Source organism: Cyphellophora attinorum (assembly GCF_001299255.1).
Source record: "Cyphellophora attinorum strain CBS 131958 chromosome Unknown Contig17, whole genome shotgun sequence".
Lineage (NCBI taxonomy): Eukaryota > Fungi > Ascomycota > Eurotiomycetes > Chaetothyriales > Cyphellophoraceae > Cyphellophora > Cyphellophora attinorum.
In genome coordinates, this window is record NW_017253245.1 from 560,670 (window position 1) to 577,892 (window position 17,223).

The window sequence follows — 17,223 nt, forward strand, 5'->3', positions numbered from 1 at the left end:
GCAAGATCTGGCATCGTTCGCTGTCGAGTTGGCGGGTTTGAAATATTTCACTTGAGCGTCACTTAGGAATAAGCCATCGTGGATTTTCTTGTCTGGGTGGGCGCTGCTTGGATTTTACATGCACATGAATCATCTCCACGACCAACATCACCCTTGAACACAATGCACATCTTTGGCCGCGCGAAACAGACGGTCATCAGGGCGTACGGACGATTCAGACGAAAGCTCTTTACTAGGACAGTCGTGCACCTGACGTTATTCGTGGTGGCATTTACATCTGGTCTCGTAGCACGAGAGTGGTCTTCCAGACTCACAGTAAGTCCTCACACGCCATAGAAGCCAGCAAGCATGACTGACTGGTCGCAGCGCGGCTCCTCGCGCGATTCTTTCTGCAGCACTCAAGAATTCGGCAATCAGGTCCTGTCGACTAAGCGGTCACTTTCCATCGAAGAAGGCACGCAGTACCGCCTTCCTGACATAGTCGACACATTCGCCAACTACAAGTATCGCAATCACTCCGAATGTCAGATCTCATCTCAAGACCTACATGTACCATTCAGCCCGCTCTGCTCGAGCCGTGATGAATTTCTCACAGCAGTCTCTGGAGGCGGGCGGGCGGGCTTTGACGCTCCTTACATGCCTCGAGGCTGCGACATGCGGTGGTACACGACAGAGGAAGTCTGTGAAATCATCAGCAGATTTGAGAAGGTGATTGTCGTGGGTGACAGCATGATGAGGCATGTCGTTGGTGCTATCAATGTGCTATTGCGGAAGGATCTGGGGTATGGCGTGAGTCTCCAGCTAGGGCGTCCTTCAAATGGATACAATGCTGACCTGAGGAGGCCGTCACGAACTGGAATTTCAATGAAGACGAGATGTAAGAATCGCCTTCTAGCCACTGGCGCACTTCCGAGAGCTGACCATCTCCAGGAACAAATGCTTCTGCAACCATCAGATGGACGTCAAAGCCTGCAGTGTACAGGGCATCTACTCTACTTCCTCCGTCCTCGAGCACGATCCGCACTCGCTTGCTTGCGAGCAGCCAGTCGACCTAGTCATTGAGCTCATGCTTCGCTTTCCACTCGATCCCATCGAAGTCGAGCGATTTCGGGCTTTAATCTCCACAACGAAGCCGGCGAAGCCATATGCATTCATTTTTGGGCACGGTCTATGGAACGATCTCGACCTCCAGGCCACCTTGAACTGGCTTGATGGCATTGGTCATAGCATTCTCGACCGGGCTCCTTACCTCTCAGAGTCCCTATGGTCTAGGCTGATGGTCACTCCAAACGCTGCAGGCATTCGCAAGCCAGACCAGTGGATGCTCACGCAGGGTGACAAAGCCCTGCAGGTATTCGAGCACAGTGTCCGGGAGGAGTCGGCAAAACGAAGGATCGAACACTTTGGCACCTATAACATGAGCATACAGAGCAGCAAGTTTGACAGCGTCCACCTCGACCTCAAAGGCAATTTGATCAAGGCGATGGCCGTTGTCAACTGGCTTGCCATGATCGACACCCGGGACTGGTAGAAGACCGTGCGGCATACGATTGCCTCGATTGAAGAAGTCAGGCTATATGTGCCGCTTCTGACAGGTGTACTTTCATATCACAATCTCAGCTGATCGGGTCTGGTCAAAATGACATTCGGGACTCGTACGTTGCACAGCATCAGATCCGATGTCAGGGACTTGGAACATTGTCAGCGTTACTCATATTGCAAATCTCCTGCCGAACCCCTTAGGCGAGGTTGAACGACCAGAGTCGTGGATCGGTTCGCGCCATAATACTGGGTCTTACACAAGATCTGTGCCGTCGTAGCACAGCATTTGCGGAAGCACATTCTCATCATTCCTGACGTCAAGACGACGACAACCATAGGCAGACATATGCTACGAGAATGTACAATGGCTAACATTGGCTGTGTTCTCTTTTTTTGGTAAGCCAATCCTGGCCTCCTTTTCGGGAGGCGCTTTTGACGTGCAGAAAGCATTGCAGTGGCCTGAGGTTAAGATATGCGCCGGGCCGCAGCAAGCGCCGTGCGTTTAATGCCACGATCCAAGCCCGAAGATCATCAAGCTTGCCCAGCATGCCCAATGACCTTGATCAGCGCCACGAATTGCTGCATATATTTGCTCAAGCAGTTGCAAAGATTGCGTCTGTCAGCACGAGAGGACTAGCAAGAATAGCACAGGCACGGGGTACTAGCGCAGCGGTGTTGAATTCCAACTGAGCAATGCCTGTACGACGTGAGGCATCATTTCGATCAGCGATCCGGGTTGCGCCGAATTGCCAGAAACCGTGACATGACAAGCACGAGTTCTAAGTGGCATTGGCCATCGATCAAGGCTTGACTTCCGCTCAGATCACAAGGGCAGCGCTTCTCTACTGCGACAGGCAGATGACCTCGTCTGGATACGGCAAAGGCGACGTCTGAAGTTCTGATGGGCATTGTTGAAACCTGGCGTCGACAGATTGAGCCAGGGCATCCCTGCTAAAGCCATGAATACGCGGGGTCTGCTCCACGGAACGAGAACGTCATTATCCATGTGTCGAAAATTCACGGCGCATCCACTGTCGACGACAGCATAGACCAAGAGCTGTCGGGGACTGTTCTATGTTCCAGCTTGCATTCCTGGGAAAGGTACACTCAAGCGAAGCCGGTAAACGGTAAACGGCAGCGCGCACGGAGAAAGTCAGAACCATTCGCTATTCATTCAGCTTCGGGCTTTTGACCGTGAAGGCTTGAACAGGCTTAGATCTTAAGCCACCAACGGATTTCGGGCAGGCTTGCGGCTCCCCCACAGCAAGTTTTGTCGCCATTTGCGAAGACTATTGCAATCGACAGCCAGGGAACCCGCACATGCTCTGCTTATGAGTTGAGTACGGCTCTTTGTGCCATTATTGCCAATGATGCACAGATGACCCTTCCATCGTACAAGATTGTTGCGAAAATGCGCACCGCAAAGATCTATGCATTGGAAATATTTGCGCATTCTGGTGAAGCCGTGGCGATCAGCTACGCACAGACTTTTTAGAGTTCCCCTCAAACTTCAGCTTGGATCGCCATCTCCAGCCATCTTCAATGGCGATAATAGTATCGCGATGCCAAGCTCTTCAATGCTACTTGCCTCAAACCTCAGGCGAATGCAGAAGGCAGTGCGATGGGCGACGGCTGAAGCCTTCGTTGGCGCTCGGCCTCGCGTGAGCAGAAGAACAGTTCGTCTCACTTTCTCGCTCGTCTTCGCTTGGTGAACAGAGGCCATTCAAGCTGGAAGTTTAGGCCAATCGTGCATCCAAATGTCTTGCATGGACCCCACAGCTGTCAATGATGTCCAGGGTGCCCCCCTGGTCTGTGCATGCGCTATTGCTTTTCCTCTTGCTGTTTCTGGTCATTCAGAGGCATTGACGAGAGAGACCATTTTCGTATGTTTCATCGATGACGAGAAGAGACGATGCGAATCATGCCTATCCGAATTATTTTGAAGATAAAACATGATTGAGGCGAGCGAGAGAAGTAAGACTAAAGTGCGGGACGCTCCAGCGCATAAGGGTACCTTGCATCGCTGCAGCAGATCGTTCATGCCCGTCATGCAGAGTGGAAAATCGCGCCGTGGATATGCTATCCTCAGAGATCTCGCGACGTCTGGGGCAAAGCTAGCAGCGCCTTCATTCATGAGTAGCGCACTTATACGACATTCTCGTCGTTGTTGATGTAGCGAGAACGAATCGATGCGCTCGTAGTAGAGGAACGTAGTATCAACGGCTGCATTTTGTACAGTCACCAGGACGTTTTCGCCATCGAGCCAGAGTCTTGAGCTCTTCCTGATGTATCCGTCGAATCGCTTACTGTATGTGTCTGTACGGTCCCGCGTCACCACCTAGTCTGGCTGCAAGGCTCGACCCGACATCTGCTTCGGGCGCGGTGATTCACCTATCGGACACGTACTGTAGCAATAAATCAGATCGGCCTTTCTTCAGCATTACTATTGCCTCGGACGCGTCAACATCTATTTTGACAAGCCAGCCTCGAGTACAGCTCGTGGCAGAGTTTACAGCGCCGACGGAAGGCGGCTCTCGCTCGGCAGGCCGGCTAAAACGGTCTTCTCTTCAATCGCTGCGGGCTTGGCCAAATAGGCCTTCTCCACTGCGAGCGAGCAAGAGTCAGGCGCAGGACAGGTCTCGCTACATAGCTGAATAGCGGCCTGCTCCATCGATCTTTGACGACCTGCACCTTTCGAGTATCGACCATCGCAACCACTACATCTGTTTTCATCTTTTTGGCTGCACCGCTACACCCTCCGGACATCCACGCGACCCATCAGCTGAATTGTGTTACTCTCTCCGTCCCCAGCATCCAGTTATTCGGAGTCGCGCTGATGAGGGTCGGTACCTTGTGGTGATATTCGCCGGAAACATATCAACCAGCGGACCACCATCCTCGCCTCCCACCACACTTTAGGATCGGCACACACCCTCCCACAGGCACACGTCCTACCCGCGGCTACCACTGTCGCACATCCCAGGAGCTCGTTTTACCTCACGCAGGCACCCTGAGGTTTGCGCGACCGAGTCACCTCACCCACGACAGCCTGTCCGATGCCACTCTGATGTGATATTCGGTCCCAAACAGAATCGCACCCTACATCTCGCCTCCCACACCCTGGAGATGTCTATTTACTCGACCACCCATCAGCCTACTAATGGTGTCGCCCAGATGAGCGACGGTACCATTGATCCATCAGCGCTCAATCGTAAGCATTGCTACCCTCCCTGGTCACGTCTATGACCTTGCGCATCCATGTAGACATCATGCTGACCTCATATAGCGCTGACCGGCAATGCCATCGACCCCTCGTCGCGTGGTCTCAAGCGTAGTAGATCTCCGGACCCCGGATATGGCGACTACCTGCACACAGGCGATGATGGTATGTCTGAGTCCTTTCACAGCACATATTGCTGTCGCACCGCGTCGCAAATCGCGTCCGACGATAGATCAATCTCAGATCAATGCGCTGACTAGCGATGCAGATGACACGAAGCCACGGAAGCGTGGTCGGCCACCCAAAACACCTCGTACCTCAGGTGACTACACCAGCCATGCCGACTCACTACCTACGCCTGCCAGCCAGATATCACCCGACCTATCACAAACACCTCACATGAAGTCGCAAGGACTTCCTTCCGGCAGCGGGTCACAGACATCGCCACCACGGACAACGCCACAGAAACCAACCACCCTTAAAGCTCTACCTACTGTAAGAGATCACACAACAGACCAGCTGGGACCAGAGGGCGACGAATATGTTGCGCGCGACTTCGACGAGAATGGCGAAAAGAAGGTGGACACCATGGGCTACCTACAAGGCGGTCGCGACTACAAGATACGGACATTCAAGCTTCCTGGACGCGGCGAGAAGCTGTTCATGCTTGCGACGGAGTGTGCGCGAACACTGCAGTACCGCGACAGCTATTTGCTCTTCAACAAGAATCGATCGCTGTTTAAGATCATAGCGAGTCCTAAGGAGAAAGAGCAGCTTGTTCAGGAGGAGATATTGCCTTATTCCTACAGGTCACGTCAAATAGCCGTCGTCACTGCGCGATCGATGTTCCGACAATTCGGCAGCCGAGTCATCAAAGATGGTCGTCGCGTTCGGGATGACTACTGGGAAGCCAAGGCGATAAAGCAAGGCTTCACAGAGGACGATCCCGCTGGTGAGAAGCGACCAGGCCAGACTCGAGCCAGAGAAGCCGCAGCAGCAGCGCAGGCACAGGAACTCAGCGCACGGCAGCTCAGCGCATATGGAGACGTTGTCTACACTTCAGTGGGTCAGTATGGTCCGATGGGCTTCCACAGCATGGCACCACAGATGGGCATAATCCCTAGCTTCGATTACACCCACGACCCCAAATACCGAGACGTACAAAGACCACGGCAAGATCTCACAGGACCGCCATATATGGACTTGACTCGACCGAGTTCGGAAGCCGAGATGGCTGGACAGTCAACACATGCTGCAGATTTTAGTAGAACCATCAACCAGCAAGCCAAGTATCGACGGAACATTGTACAGGAATACTGGCAGCGACCACACGATCCACCGGTTACTACGCCTCCGCCAGAAGGCACTGACGTCAACACAGCTCGCGACTTCTCTGCCTCTCATCCCTTCGGCGCTGATGGTACGAGTAATGATCTGTCCGTCACACAAGCACCCAGCAACACAGCAACAACCCAAGCAATGAATCCTCCCTCATTCGCTATGCCAACGAACCCACTCCAGTCCCCGTCGCGACAGCCCTCGATGGGTAGCACCTACGGTCGCGATAACGCATCACAGTTCAACACGCCTCAACACCAGCAATTCCAACGATCGTCCTCCAATCTATCCATGTCATCACAAACGCCCGGCGGCATGCCACAATACGCTGGCAACTTCTCTCCCCACACGTCGCAGCAACAAGCAGCAGCACATTCGTCCTGGGGTGGTCCGCCTTCACAGCCTCCGCTGCATAGAATGAGCTCTGGCCAGTACGCGGCCATGAACCAGAATCAGATGCCTTCGCCTGCCATGTCTGGTCATCCGTCGCCTCATGCTGCCGCGAACCAGATGCAGCCGCCGCAGATGGCTATGATGCAGGGCCAGACTCAGAACATGGGTGGTCAGCACCTCATTGGGCCTGGCATGGGCTTACAGGCTATGAATGCGGGCAATTACCCTGGTCTGAACCCGATGGCGAGGCAGCAGGCGAACATGTACGGGGGAGGAATGAACCAGCGCAGTTCATGCAGCAGCAGCAACAAGGTCAGCCGGGACAACAAGGGTGGCCACAGCAGCAGCAGGGTCAGGGTGCTGGTCAACAATGGCCTTACGGCGGCTCGTAGAATGGGCTTACGGAGCCAGACTGGAATGACGGCTCGTAGAATGGGCTAACGGAGCCAAACTAGGATGAAGGCCTCCGCGCTGTGAACAACAGGTTGCGCGCAATAAATAAGAGGCAGTCGGATCTACGCCCGTTGAACAATGACTCGATGTCTGCTTTGGAAGCGAGGGTGCGGCGATCTGACGAGGAAGTCTTCGAACTTAGCAGTGGGACCACCAGGAGGACTCTGCCCGATAAGGCAAAGGAGGTCCCTCGGGTTCCAAAATGGTCGTCAAGAGATGTTGACCCGCAGCCACAACAAGACGCCGACAGGGTCCTCCCTGTAGAGGAGCAGCCGCCGCAGCCCTTTGACGAATCCTCAGGAGATGTTGGCCCACAGCCACAACAAGACGCCCACAGAGTCCTCCCTGTGGAGGAGCAGCCGCTGTCGCCCTTAGATGAACCCACTCAACCCGATGCCAACTCATGGACGCCCCTCGAATACGCGATGTGGATCAAGATAAAAGGATTGCCCAATGGCGCAACAGTGATGCCAGCATGCGACCGCTGCCGCCGGGCGGGCCTCGCGTGTTTAAAGGATATTCATGGGTCTGCGGGTAAACGCTGTGTCAATTGCGCTCGACGACATAAAAGTTGCTCGTGGAGGGAAGTCCCACCTGACGAATTGGGTGAGCATTATTTGAGGCCCTTCGGAGGACTCTGAGGGGTTTGAATGGAGAGGAAGAAAGCACATACTGCATATTTTTTGGCCAGCGCCACACACAGCGGCACACATTTGCATACACAGAGGGCGCCCTGTGAGGCACTTCTTCTTGAGTGAACATTATTGATACCAGTCTATAGCCTTGGGGCGGCCTCCGGGGCTGTGAGCATGTGGCACACTTTGCATTTCGTTATTTGCATCCATATCCATATACTCTACTAATTCCACTACTTTCAGTACATCATGATTCTTGTGGGGCGGACTCTGTGGAAGAGGACTGCAGGCTGTGGCGGCCGCCAAGAGTCTTATAGTATCACACTATTGATCGACACGCTCTTTTACCTCCCGCTCGCCGTCACTCCCTCGCAACCCTTCAACGGCCCTCCCATCATCAGTCGACGCCTCATCCCGAGACCCATCATCCTACCTTCTTACAAGCCCAACACCAACACCTCCCTCCCCTGGCCCTTCCTTTCCCGCCCGACATTTCCACTTGATCTCCTTGTCGCCTGCTACTTCCACACGTACCTCCCATTCCAGCATCCATTCGCGCGACCAGTTCGGCGTGCTGAAGCCCGCTTGCAGACTCCCGTCGCTGTTCGCGCCGATGGCCCTAACATTCCCGCCTGCGGCTCGTAGGTCGGATGTGGTGATGCCCAGTACCTGTCCAATGTCGATATAATCTTGTTGCTGGTCGGACGAGACACGCAGGAAGACTTGTTGCGAAGGATCTTTGGAGGGCTCCCAGTCAAATACGGGCGCGGACTTGAATGAGACGAAGGTCATGTTGGGGTGATAGCGCGGGTTGGAGTGGTATTCCGTGCCCAAGGGGTCGTTGGTCGGGTCAGAAGCGTTGCCTCGGAGTGAGTTGAGGGAGACCAGCGAAAGCGTGAGGCGGGTCAGTCGGATTGCTGGGTTGGGAATTTGATCGTCCTGGTGTCGCTGGGGTTGTAGTCCGGGATTTGGTGAGAGGTATTGAGGATACTGGACTTTCTCGTTGGGGCGTGTTGAGTACTGCGATGATTGACCTTGGATCGTGGGAGGTTGTTGCTGTTGCATAGGGTCTTTGTTGTCGTAGCCGTTACTGCTGTCCCATCCCTGCGTGGCGCTGGGATTCGGGGTAGGCGAGCGCGAACGTGATCGCGAACCCTTCTCATCATCAGACCCAGCGTATTCACCACCCACTCCCGCCGCAAGTCTCGCCACCCCGATTCGTATCGGAATTGGTTGATCATCGGGCCCGTCCAACATCAACACGTCCGGCACGCTCATCCTCAACCCCAGCGTCACGAAAGGCAACTTCCCCTTCTGGAACACACTCCGCATACTCTCCCGAAAACTCAGCCTTCTCTGGGCCTCCTTCCCGTGGCTCGCAAGCAAACGCAGCGAACGTGCCGTTGCCTCATACCTCACCTCACAGAAGCTGATCTGCGGCTGCGGACCCGAGGGAAAGGAGATGGGATTGTAAATGGCGACGTCCGCGCGCTCTTCGGCATCGCCCATCCAAAGCTTGGACTTGGTTGAGACTCCCGGTGCTTCGGTTTTGAGCGAGTAGCGGATCGAGGCGGAGCAGGTGGTTGAGCTGGCGTTGGAGATGTGATCGTGGAAGTCGAGGCAGGTGTCTGGGAGTGGCGCGGATGGAAGGCCTGTGCCGGGTGGGTCGTAGCCTAGGCTTCCGGGGAAGATCGGTGGCCGCGGATTCAGGACGTGTGCGCGGTGCAGATCGGTGGTTTCTGGCGGGCATGGCTCCGTGTGCGTGGGAATAAGGCACGAAAAGGGGAAGGTGAGGATGCCGCCGTCTTCGCCGCGGCGGGAGGCGGCGGGGGTGAAGGTGGGGTTGGTGAGGGTGTAGCTGTGGGAGAAAAGGAGAGCTTTGCTGCTGAAGTAGTGTTTGTGTGTGCGGTGATCGTTGCCGGTACCCGTCGACTCGCTGTAGGTCATGGTGGCTTTGGAGCGGCCGTAGAACACGAGGGGAAGCTGTGTGAGGGAGGCACGATGCGAGGCATTGCGGATTGTGACTTCGATATAGCCGGTGAGGGTTGTGTTGGTGGGCAGGACGGTCGTGTTGGGGTCGTAGTTGTTCACGAAGATGCGGATTGACATGGTTGGCAGTTTGGACAGGTAGAGATGGATGAGACGAACCTACCTGATTTCTGTGAGAGACGCGGCAACATCATATGTGAACAACGGACCGTTAGAACCACGGACCGTTTCAGATGGAACGATTACTGCTAAATGTATTTTTGGCCCCTGGCAGGGACTTTGAAGGGTGATTGCAACGGGGAAATGGTGGCTGTGTGAGAGTTCTGGCGAAGGCACACAAGGCGTCCACGTTCCGACTTGGCAGTCAATCGGTCCGTCTCTGTGTACAACAGAGACGTCGACCCATCTTGGCTCCAGTTGTGCCTGCCCTACAATATGCAATGAGTATACGAAGGTTGGCCAAGTCTCTGCGTACGAGCTGTCCCAGAAGCAGCTACGTCGCTGTTCCGCTGCATACAACGTTTAGACCTCTGGCATTAGATGATCCATATATACACACAAATATATTGTTAATCCACGCCGGACCCATATTCAAGTCTCTGTCGCTGCAGCCGCTCCGTCAACCTTTCCCGCTTTCTTCTCCTCCTTCTCCTTCTTCCGGAACAGACTCCCACTTCGACTTCTACTCCCACCCTCCTTTCCATCCTCATTCATGCCCATCGCATGGAACGTCACCGCTTTCATCTTGTTCCCAAAGCTCTCCTTCGCTTGCCCCTCGCCTGGCTGCTTATCTTGTTGCGCCAAAGATCTCGTGTACAAATGATCTTCCGACGCAGTCCGCTGATGCGCACCAAGCTGTGGCCTCAAACTCGGCTGCTCACCTAGGCTTTTAGACGAGGCTAGATTCGAGGAGCTGGATGGCACCGAAGGCACAGGCGTGCTCGACCTTGAAGACGAGGATAGCCGCGCCGTCGAAGACTTCGCCGAGTCCGAATCTCGCGCTGTAAGGTCACTATTAGACTCATACCGCCCAAGCCGCGCAGCCAGATTCGTGTTTTCCTTCTGCAACTCCCCAACTTGTTTCATGAAGAGGTCGCGTTCACGCTCAAGCACGTCGATTTTCTCTTTCAATTCGTCGCGTTCCCGTTTGAGGCGTTCTTTCTCGTCCTTTTCGCCCTGGCGCTTCTTGCGCGCTTCGATTTTCTTCGCATCTTTTTCTTTGCGTTCCTGGAGTTTCTGAACTTCGCGCTGGTACCGCTCTTCCTGCTTCTTCAGCTCGCGGGTGTGTTTCTCCTCGGCCTTCTTTATGGCGGCGGCTTCCTTCTCGGTGTTCTCGGATTTCTGGCTGGATAGTTTTGCGACGGTGGCGGCGTGTTTCTGCTCCAAGGCGGCGCGGCGGGCAGAGAGCTTGGCTAGTTCTTTCTCGTGCGGCGTCTGTGGTGACTTTGTCTTTGAGAGGGAAGAGGTTAGGCTGGCGGTTGGAGAAGTTGGGACCTGGTCGCCGGAGAGGTGGGAGTCGGCGGATGCGAATGAGAGGGAGGAGGAGATGGTGGATGAGGCGTCGTCATTGTCGTCGGTGGTTGTAGCCATTGTTGAATTTCTGGTTATGCCTTGTGAAGGAGCTGTGGAGTCTGCGTATCCTAGAGGCAGATATTGTTGGACTGCTTGCGGTGCGTATGCTGAGACAGCACCTGCGACAGTGGCAAATAACCCTGCAGATTCTGCTGGATTTTGTGAGGTGACCGGCGTCGGAGCAGTGATAGTGGTATCAGGGGCGTCTGGAAAGGCTTCTGTCTCCTCGTTGACTCGAAGCAGATGTTTCTGGTTTGCGAAGCTCGTAGCACTTTCTCGTCTGAAAGGCACGGACGGTCTCCGTGGTGTCTCCGGTGAGTCGGCGTCGTCATCATCTTGCTGGCATGCCCAGTCCAGAAATTTTACCGCATCAGCACAGATACTACCTGGCGTTCCTCTCTCGACCATGAACCGAGGCACGCTTCCGCCAGGGTCGCTCCGGGTGACCATGATCCACTCGACCGGATTCTCATCGGGATCGTATTGATCCCCGCTAGCTCGGTGGTGGTTCTCGGGCACATCGACGGTATGGCTGCGTTTCCTGCCACTTGGCGAAGGGTCTCGTGAGCGATGATCTTGGCCAGGAGCTAGGGTGTTGTGTTTCTCGGCGTTCTGAACGGGGACGTCGTGCTCTAGACTGTGATGGCCATGCTTCTGATGACCACCATGACTGAGATCAGTCTGGGAGGCGGACGCCTTCAACTTCCTAGGTATCTCACGAATAAACTCCACCGACTCGTACTGGCCACGGATGAAGCCACTTCGAGGTTGGGTTTCCGGGTGGTCACAGGGTTTGGAGACGATCATGTAGTGTCTCGGAACCAGCTCGCCTTCCTTTGCCGGCTTGAGCGCTTTGGTCGAAGTCAACAGTAACGTCACAAAGTCTCGAGGCGTCGTCGGTCCTGGAAATTGAGCACTCAGCCGGTAGACCTGCACTTTGCCCAGGTGCGGCGTAGTGATGTCAACAACTCTCGTTTCTGCTCCAATGCCTCTCACGTTGCCTTCACCAGGAGCGCCTTGCACAGCCAAGGACGTCGGAAATTCCGTCTCAAATGCCTTCATGAACCGATCGAAACCCAGACCTTCATGCACAGACCGCCTCGCAAACCAAGCTCCTCGACCATCCTTACCTGCCGCTTTGTACACTGACATGCCCAGTGGGTTCTCTTTCTGGCCGATCTTTATAGGCTTTCCCCATTCCTTCTGTAGCGCAATGCGGTCTGGAGCAGGAGGGTCACTGCGGGCGACAGATGCCGACATTTCGGATGCGTTTGACGCAGACACTGTGTGCGACCTCATACGGGTGCCCGGGGAGGCATCGGGCGCCCCGATCGGTATCGTGTCCAGCACGAGCTGCGCATCGTCGAAGATGCCCCGGAGGTAGCCATCGAGGTCTTCTGGTGAGGTCGGTACATCACTTTCGAACTTGGCGGGGCCCAGCGAGCGCAGTGCGTCGTGAAGAACGCTCATGGTCGCGTTGAGACCGAGCAGTCGAGATCAGATGTCAGGATCGGGTTGTTGAGCCGTGAATTCGAGCTGTGGTCATGGTGCAATGGGCGACGGCGGGGTACTGTTGAAGCAGATGGAAGCGATGTCACTTGCTTTTGGCTGGAGTCAGTACTAGTATGCTCACACCAAATAGTAGCTCTAAAACAGGTTCTTGAAGCGATAGTGCTGATTTTTCGTTCTTCTACATATGTTGTTGACGATTCTGTGTCTCTACACACGGCAGCGGGGTGTTCAATTCTTTGTAAGAAGCAGCTTGAGCTGAAGTGATCTGGTTGCATGGATCAAGGTCGTGCGCGCATTGACCAGCAAGCATCATCCCCCGAGCTTCCCTACGTCAGCAACCTGTTGGAGTCCTCGCCCGCAAAGCCTAACTTTAGCTGTTCTAGGCATGGTGACTTCGTTGTTGCCCCATTCGGCCCCTAAAGTCGGCGGCCTCGGCTCGGTTCTGTCCTGGCGAGTGTCGCTGTGAGGGACTTCGGACGACTTGTCGATTACTCGTAACCGCCGTCAGCGGTTCTCGCACGATCGGTGCATGCGACAGCGCACGAAGAACGTCAGGGCACCACTCAGGTGTCCTTCAAATGATTGACTCAAACATGTCATCTGTGTGTTAGGGTTCATGAGGACAAGTGGAGCACACGGGAAGTGTGGACAGACGAGACGAGAGATGTATAGAAGATGTAGAATCTCTGTGTGGTTCTTTTTTATATAAGATGAGTTGTTCTGTGTATCCTGCATCTGATTCCTCCGACCCAAGCCAGTGAGTCCGCGAGGCTTTCTCGAATCCAGTCGAGATATAGGTGATGAACCTATACACTGCACCTTCCATCCTCCCAACCCGAAAAAGGGTAATTCTGGTTGCGCCGTCCTCGGATCACAGATCGAGAAAGACGGATGCAACCTAGTCGCGGACGTGAGGCCTCTGTCGAAGCCAGCATGCCGGTCTCCTTATTCAGTCCAGGATTCAGAAGGCACAGCAAGGCGGTAGACTGTCCATACCAGATGAACCAGTCTCCCACCTGTGCCGCTGTCCTTGCATTCCTTCACAATGTACACCCAGTGTAACATCCAGGCGCAGACCAGGTGACTTGATCATTAGAAGCCGAGTAAGAAGCAGAGCTAGCCTGCCGTCAAATCATTTTCTCATGACAATCATCACCGCGGCGAAAAATAATCCATCCGCGCATAGAATTCTCCAAAAACTCTTTGAGCCGTGAGGCAGTCCGTTCTTTCGAAAATGCGGGAGATATTAAATATCCAATCCAGGGATATCCGGTTTATACTAGACACTTGCTGTATAATAAGCGCAAATAGCCATCCTGCCGCGGGTGTCGGTGCGGAGCCGTTTCAACACAAGGAAATCGCTGTTGTGAAAATCAAATCGCCTGCTGGTAAAAAGCAAATGGTTCCCAAAAATGTCATGTCGCAGAGTGGTATCCTTGTAAGTCGCTAAGTCGATCAAAATGTTGTAACGCCGTCCATGATGTAATGCCGATGATAGTAACACTCGCATGCGTCTTTCGTCTGTATCGATGCCGCATGGTCACATTGAGCTGTGCCTACTGGTATGAGGTAGCCCGATGGGATAGAATTGAGGAAAGTCCCGGAGGTCGCTGGTCGCTGGATCACATAGCAGTCGCGTATGGCATCGTATACTCATTGTAACGATCCCATCCGAAGGTGCTGATAGCCGCCGAAGTACTACATGGCTGCTGAGTCAATGTGCTTGGTAAAGGAAGCGCACTGAAAGCGGCCGAGACTGGCACTGTGTAAGCCGGTGTGCTGTAGTACGTCGTCGTTGTGTAGGCAGGCGAGCTGAATGCGTTGCTGTATGAGGGTGTCGGCGATGGAAGTGACACATCTTGTGCACTGACCACAGGCCACATATTGTGATGTGAGTCACAAGATGACACTGGGCTTGGACTTGATGGTACAATCTTCCATGCCTCGACCGGTGCGGGTTGAATTGCCTGAACGTGCTGCGAAGGCCACCATTGCTCTGTAGTTGTGGAGCTAGGTAGCAGCGGCGTTGGCCGGACAATGTCAACCACTCGTGGAGGCGGTGGGAGGAGAGGCACGAAGAGATTTGTGATGGCAGATCTGACATCCTCACTCCTGCCACACAGCAACTCTCCAGCACCTTCCTCTTCCATACCCTCGAGCGCTTGCACGCTTGTGCGATACACGAACTTGTTCGCGGCCGACACAAACTCTTCCTGCAACTTCTTCAATTGCTGATCCTTATCGGGCCATGCCCATGTCTTGGCGGCAGTGTCGATTGAGAAGACCTCCTTGTGGTGCTCGACTAACGAGTCGATGGTGTCCTGAGTCAACTTGAAGGCGACCTCGTTCTGCGAGACCATGTCGACATGGACGACGTAGGCCTCGATGTGAACCAGTTGGAAGTTGAAGAGCGCCTCGACCAAAGGATTTGAGTCTTTGCGCAACTCTGACTCAGGCAGCTTCGGGGCCATTAACGAGCACAGTGACCATATAGCATTCGGCGAGGACAGGAGTTCTGTTAAACATCTTGTCACTTGCATGACACTGTTGAGTGGTCGCTTGACCTTGTTGACGGCTTTTATCCGGGCTGTCAGCCATGGTTCTGACTTTGATCCGAGGACAACATTGCATGTTGATCTGGGGGCAAAAGCCGCCGCTGATGCGGGTAGTAATATCGAAGGCATTATGTGTGTTATATGGACGTTTTGGTCGACAAAACTGACATAAGAACAATAACGAGATTTGGGGTCCTAAATCGTAGTGAGTGTCGTGGTGGCGTTTATCCCAGTTATATGGCGGAGCGTGGCGAGAGTGGTGAAGTCGAGGTGTTTACTGCGGCGGTCCGTATCTTCGGAATAGTATGCGCGCCGAGGAGAGTCTGGTGGTTGTATGCCAGAGGTGTAGGTAGTGAATGGGAGGGGGAGGGGTGGGAGGGTGTAGTATAGGGCGGGGACGACCGACAAAAGAAGAGGAACCTGGAACCTGAGTCTGGCCGTTTACCTTATATGCACCCTGCCTAAAAGCCGGCTTCATGGCTATGACTGGCTGGCTGCAGCCGTGCGCGATGGGGCATGGCGTGAGAGCACGATATGCATCCAAGTGGGTAAGATGGCGAGACCCAAAGAAGCGTAAGAGGCGAAAAAAGAGCAAGAGAAAAGACCTGCATGGCTGCAGGTCAGTCTTTCGGGGCTCAGCCACGCTCGGAAACACTGACTACTGCACCTTTACGAATCCCCATCCTTGCCCGGGCGATCGCTGGGCATGCCTGACGAAGGCTATCAATTGTTTGTGTCATCTACGTCTTTTGATCATGAACGTCGATTGTACTTTGTGGACTCGAGCTTAGGGACGGGCGATAATGGATCTCCTTTTCACCAACTTGAAGGCCGCCCGGCTCCTCTCACCATGGCTATTCCGACTACATGGTAGCTGCATATGCAAACGCGTGCCCTCGCAGTGTGTCATCATCTCTGACTGGCCGTTGGCCGCTCAGCTCGATTGCTTGTGTTTTGCGAAAAGTTCGGAATCGAAATCACTTCGATTCCTGCGATGATGAGGCTGTCTGCGTAGCAGATTGAGCAGCGCCATTGCCAATACGCACGAGGTTATTGGAAACATCCTGTTGGTCTTATGTGCTGATGTACAATCTCCTCTAGATGCAGCTCGCGCGTTCTTGGTCAAGGGTCCGAAATCACTGACTTCGCCCTATGGCTCTTCTCGATCAAGGCCCGGAAAGAGTTGTTTGACATCTTTCCAGAAGCTCGGGCCAGCCTAATCCTCCTGTCCTTCGTTTCCGAAAGGCAAACAGTGCCTGGCGGCTGCTGATCTCACGGACAAGGACCCCAGTTTGTGGTGAGTTTGCATGGACAATCTCGACAACAGTTGCCTTCCGGCAACGAGCAAGCAGATGGCGCTCCCTCACTTGTCCCCTTGGAGATGAAACGTCCGATCAATTCTACGATCAACGTCCACGTAAACGCAAAGGTTTGCGCCAGCCCCAAGACCCCTGGCGTCAATCATACATCCTGAAGTTCGAAGCATCCGCGAATCTCTACACGCGGTTGCCGCCGACAGCTACAAAAGCCTACCCCGTACTAAGGTCGATTGTCTCATGGATAAGGATCTCAAGACCATGTCCACGCTCCCATTTGATCGATCCCAAAGAGCGGGATGCGTCGGTGCAGGCCGTAGCCGTTTCAACGAAACCATCAAAGGGACATGCTCCAACGGGTTGTGGCAGACTTCCGGAGGGCTTCTCAACAGCCGTTGAACTGGTTCGAGTGGTCAAGCACAGACTGGGGGAACATGCAGTGTCAGACAGAAGGCTTTGGTCTGGTATCGGCGCATGACCAGTCGATGAGAAATGTTGAAGAACTGACCAGCTTAGCTCGCGGAAGGCAGCTGATGGCATCCTGGTATTCACAAGAATGCGACATCTGATTCGTGGTCTGACAAGAGACTAAAGATCCCAGATATCCCCACCTAGAATAATGATCCCTGCTCTCCGTCGCGATTGGCTGCAACGTACAAAATGTCCTCGAGTTAAAGTCTAGTCAGGTGACTGCGAAG

At 54.1% G+C, this 17,223-nt stretch overlaps 5 protein-coding genes across 5 annotated transcripts; 2 read left to right on the top strand and 3 right to left on the bottom strand.

Annotated features, from left to right (window-relative positions):
• Positions 1-162: 162 nt before the first annotated feature.
• AB675_5932 (uncharacterized protein) lies at positions 163-1,531 on the top strand (the record flags this gene model as incomplete). The annotated part of the gene is made up of 4 exons (XM_018146182.1): positions 163-315; positions 367-789; positions 843-877; positions 931-1,531. 4 exons carry the CDS (start codon positions 163-165, stop codon positions 1,529-1,531), a joined length of 1,212 nt encoding a protein of 403 aa, XP_017998684.1.
• A 3,137-nt stretch (positions 1,532-4,668) lies between these two features.
• AB675_5933 (Chromatin structure-remodeling complex subunit rsc7) lies at positions 4,669-6,934 on the top strand (the record flags this gene model as incomplete). Its single annotated transcript, XM_018146183.1, has 3 exons — positions 4,669-4,753; positions 4,829-4,927; positions 5,031-6,934. 3 exons carry the CDS (start codon positions 4,669-4,671, stop codon positions 6,932-6,934), a joined length of 2,088 nt encoding a protein of 695 aa, XP_017998834.1.
• A 1,076-nt stretch (positions 6,935-8,010) lies between these two features.
• Positions 8,011-9,690, bottom strand: AB675_5934 (uncharacterized protein; the record flags this gene model as incomplete). The annotated part of the gene is made up of 1 exon (XM_018146184.1): positions 8,011-9,690. The coding sequence occupies one exon, from the start codon at positions 9,688-9,690 to the stop codon at positions 8,011-8,013; it is 1,680 nt and encodes a 559-aa protein (XP_017998655.1).
• A 471-nt stretch (positions 9,691-10,161) lies between these two features.
• On the bottom strand, positions 10,162-12,612 carry AB675_5935 (uncharacterized protein; the record flags this gene model as incomplete). Its single annotated transcript, XM_018146185.1, has 1 exon — positions 10,162-12,612. One exon carries the CDS (start codon positions 12,610-12,612, stop codon positions 10,162-10,164), a length of 2,451 nt encoding a protein of 816 aa, XP_017998801.1.
• Positions 12,613-14,276: 1,664 nt separating this feature from the next.
• Positions 14,277-15,125, bottom strand: AB675_5936 (uncharacterized protein; the record flags this gene model as incomplete). Its single annotated transcript, XM_018146186.1, has 1 exon — positions 14,277-15,125. The coding sequence occupies one exon, from the start codon at positions 15,123-15,125 to the stop codon at positions 14,277-14,279; it is 849 nt and encodes a 282-aa protein (XP_017998802.1).
• Between the last annotated feature and the right edge of the window lie 2,098 nt (positions 15,126-17,223).